The following is a 4,269-nucleotide window of genomic DNA, read 5'->3' as shown; positions in this document are numbered from 1 at the left end:
TAGAAGATTTGATAATGTTTGTATGGTGATTGTTTTACGTGCCTAGGTGTGTTGTGTGTGTCATATAACAGCAGAGGTGTTGTGTACTGGAACAGGCTAATGCACAGAATTGTGTGCCCCTTATATGAAGGTAGTCTCTCACTGGGAAGGCTTTAATATCAGATGGTGGCATAAGGAAGGGAATTTGGTGCAGTCAGTGGTGATGGGTAGGGAGTTGCTCTGCACGATTTGCAAAGATGTTGTGGGTGTCAGATAGGATGGGAGCCAATTCTGGGGATGGGGGGGGGTGGAGTACAGATTATCACTTATATAAATATTGTCTTTTAGAGTAAGGAGAATGCTTCTTTTTGTGCTCAAAGCATGGGCCTGTAGTTGGCCTAAGTGCATTGAGTCTGGGGGTGCACCGCCTCTTGTCTAGTACATGGTCCTTGAAGGTGAGTCTGATGTTATGTCTCTCTATGAATGTTAGTGTACGGTGTGTGTCACACGTACATTGTTAGTACGGTGTGTGGCCCACGTACATTGTTAAATAATGTGATGTTGGGGGGAGTACCTGTGTTCATGCTTACAGCTGGTGGTGAGTGTGCTGGTGGATTTGGCTGAGATGATTTTCAACCAGTTGTCCTTAACCCAAGTCTGCAGTGTGTTGAGGTAGTCCTGTTGCATTGTACAGGCTGTGTGTGCAGTGTGTTGAGGTAGTCATGTTGCAGTGTACAGGCTGTGTGTGCAGTGTGTTGAGGTAGTCCTGTTGCAGTGTAGAGGCTGTGTCTGCAGTGTGTTGAGGTAGTCCTGTTGCAGTGTACAGGCTGTGTCTGCATTGTGTTGAGGTAGTCCTGTCTACCAGGCAAGTAAAAGGCAAGCAAGCGCTTGGTGTTCTCCATGTTTGTGTTGTGTATTTAGGTGATTAGTTTGCGTTGCGGGACAGCATCAAAGGCTTCTCTAATATTTGTTGTTGTGAGTAGTGTGCGCTGTGCGGGTAGAATGATAAGGTTTAACGTGCAAACTTAGGAGCTAAAGAAAACGTGTTACTAGTATAGTTGACCAGCTTGTAATATATGTGACGTACCACACAATGAGTGATATATATATATATATATATATATATATATATATATATATATATATATATATATATATATATATATATATATATATATATATAACGGCTATTTAAATAAATGGAAATACTAATATAATCCAAAAATACGAAAATATTATCTATCACACATTCACTAGCTAAAGTCTTTAAAGGGTGTGGTGGTGGTGGTGGTAGTGGGATATTCGCCCCGGCCCAGAGGCCGAGGCACGGGCAAACTGGAGCCCGTTAGGGGTCATGCCAAAAATGGCATAGACAGACTAACGAGGAGGCGGGTATCGGGTTACCACCCGTATCAAAGTGGGGAGAGGGACCCCCGCAATCAGAGCGGGGGCGTCCCGCAGGTCCTCCCCGGACCAAACAAAAGTGCGGGCCAAGCAGGATCGGAAGGCATGCGTCACCGGACACCGCAGGACATAATGTAGGAGAGGCTCCTCCTCCAACTCCAGACAAAAGTTGCATGGGTCCGGCTGGGCTAGAGCTGTCTGCCTGTAGCACAGGAAGCCCAGACGCAACCGACGAATGTGGACCAGGACAGCATTGGGAACATCAGGCAGTGGTGGCAGAGGCTCAAAGCAGGTAGCCGCCGCATACCAAGTAGCAGAACGAGAGCCTTCTGCCACACAAACCTGATGCTCCTCCCGGGCCCACCGCATGACAGTGGACCTGAGCGGCTGAAGGATCTGATGCGTCCCGCTCGGGAGGACAAATGACACCTCCCTGAGCAAGGACGCCAGCCGCGCCGCCTGATCCGCATGCTCATTACCTTCGAGTCCTACATGGCCTGGTACCCAGTGGAGGGTCACCGACCCCCCGGCACTGACAACTCTGGCCGCACATACATGAATTGAGGATAGGAGGAGGGGGTTGTCCCCCAGGGATCCGGAATGGACAGCCTGAATCGCTGAAAGTGAGTCAGAATGTACCACCACGTGGGTGGAGGCATGCTGGCTTGCATGCCGCAGTGCCCCCAATATTGCCACAAGCTCCGTCTGAAAGACAGACACACCCTGTGTGACGCGCCACGATACCACCACAACCCCGCATACGAAGGCTGCCCCTGCAGCCCCGTCGGCAGAGACCGAGCCATCGGTATAGTAGTCTGCGGATGCTGGGCGCCGCAGAGCCTCAATCCGCGCCAAGGCCTCCTGCCGAAGGAGAGCAGGGACAGCATTTCGCCCTCCGCCAGCAGTCGGAACGATGACTTGAATAGGCGGAGACGTCCAGGGCGGTGGCTCAATGTAGCCCACACAGGGCGTGTCAGGCTCCTCGCAAATACCAGTGGCCGCTCCCAGCTCATGCAGCGCGGCAACCAACCCACGGACCCAGTCCCTGCGCGGGCAAGGATCAGGCGGCCGCAAAAGAAGCCACTTAAACAGGGCCGAGACCGGGAGCTGGGGTCTATGCTGCACAAGCTGCAAGATGACCGCAGCAGCACAGAGCACGACCCTACCCCGAAGCGAGGGGAGGCCACACTCCAGACGGAGATTGACTAGACGTGTCCACATGGGGGCATGAAGCATTATCCTCATTGCGTCATTTTGAACCACTTCCAGCGAGGCGGCTATCTGAGGGGCCAAGCCTGTCATGCAGATAGCACTGAAGTCGATGACCGACCGGATGGCATGAATATAGAAGGTTCTGAGGACCTCAAAAGAGGCCCCCAGGCTCTTCCGGGAAAGGAAGCGGAGAGCCGCCATCCGAGATCGAGCCCTCTCCCTCAGGTATCTAACATGACAGGCGAATTTCAGCCCCGAGTCCATCCAGACCCCCAGGTATTTGTGGGTCGTCACACGGGCTAGAGGGTGTCCTCCCAACAGCATCGGGAAGGCCGGCGGGCTGAGGCCAAAAGGCATATAGCGGGTCTTCGCCATATTTACCTTCAGCCCAAGCTCCGGCGACCGTCGATAGAGCCGCGAGAGGGCCTCATTGGCCTGTGTGTAGCAGTCTCTCCTTGAAAAGACTAGAACCAGGTCATCCGCATAAGCAAGGAGCGTGACCCCCCGGCCATACTCCACATCCAACAACCCTTCAACGAGAATGTTGAAAAGGATAGGGCTCAGCACACTGCCCTGTGGCGTGCCATTTGGATGGGAGTATGCCGGGGAAAAACTACCTTGAAAGCGGACGCTGGCAGCCCTGTCAAGGAAGAAATCCTGGACCCACGATAGCAGCCTGCCCCCGATCCCTCGAGCCACAAGGGCGCTCAAGATGACTAACTAATTAGCCAGCTCGAACGCCTTCTCGAGATCAAGAAAGACAGCCATTCCCACTCGACCCCGAAGCTCCCCGAGGAATGATGCCAGACATTGTGCAGCATTACGTTTCTGGTGATATGCAAAAATCCTCGGGTGTAACGGCCCCAGACGCCACGACATCCGTGCCCGCACCACCCTCTCAGCTGTCTTGCCAATACAACTGAGGAGGGAGATGGGGCGCATGGCACCTGGGTCGTTTGGCTTCGGGATGGGGTGGATAACAGCCGTCTTCCATGACCGCGGCAAACGCCCCTCAGACCAGGAGAGATTGAGCAGATCCAGCAACCACGCCTTACCACAATCCCCCGCATGCGCAAGGATGGAATACGTAAGGCCGTCGAGGCCCGGAGCAGTGTCAGCCCTGCGCCGCAGAGCCGCCAGGAGCTCGCCCACCGTGATGGGGCAGTCAGCCTCATCAGGTTGGGAGCAAGCCTCCCGGACGGCCGCAGCACGAGAGTCCGACAACCCCTCCAGAGTGGCCCCGACAGACCGCGGGAGATTGTGGGAAGCAGAGCGATCCGCAAAGTGCTTAGCCAATCGGTCAGCCTCTGAGACCGGGTCAGGGTGTGAAGGTGGACGAGAGGGGCGAGGGTTGGTGAAGGACCGCAGCCTCCTCCACATCTCTCTGAGAGTGGTGTGAGCGCCCAGAGTCCGGCACCACCGAACCAACGCCTCCTCCCGAATGCGACGCTTTTCAACCAGCACGTGTCGCGACACAGCCTCTAAGCGCCTGCGCAGAGGTGAGCCGCGACGCCGTCGGTAATCGCGGCGCGCCGCATTCAGCCGCCTATTCAGCTCCCTGACCCGGTCACAGTAAAACCATCCGTCCCGGTAAACCCTTGCGGACCGCCGCTTCTGGGGAATTGCCTCCGAAGCGGCCTGCCCAAAGACGCTGGCCACCAGATCCGCAAAACT

General features: G+C 54.8%; 1 protein-coding gene across 1 annotated transcript; it reads right to left on the bottom strand.

Moving 5' to 3' along the window:
• Window positions 1-1,356: 1,356 nt before the first annotated feature.
• On the bottom strand, window positions 1,357-2,970 carry LOC145411939 (uncharacterized). The gene has a single exon (XM_080281908.1). It carries the CDS (start codon window positions 2,968-2,970, stop codon window positions 1,357-1,359), a length of 1,614 nt encoding a protein of 537 aa, XP_080138034.1.
• Between the last annotated feature and the right edge of the window lie 1,299 nt (window positions 2,971-4,269).

The sequence above is a fragment of the Coenobita brevimanus genome, chromosome 91 (assembly GCF_032717465.1).
Source record: "Coenobita brevimanus isolate Jiangsu-jjx chromosome 91, ASM3271746v2, whole genome shotgun sequence".
In the NCBI taxonomy this organism is placed as follows: Eukaryota; Metazoa; Arthropoda; class Malacostraca; order Decapoda; family Coenobitidae; genus Coenobita; species Coenobita brevimanus.
Note: the sequence above shows the minus strand (reverse complement) of the source record. Positions and strands in the feature narration are given on the sequence as shown.

What these genes read in the sequence shown, in the direction of transcription:
- LOC145411939 (XM_080281908.1), bottom strand. Translation starts at nt 2,970, where the DNA reads ATGGCGAAGACCCGCTATATGCCTTTTGGCCTCAGCCCGCCGGCCTTC.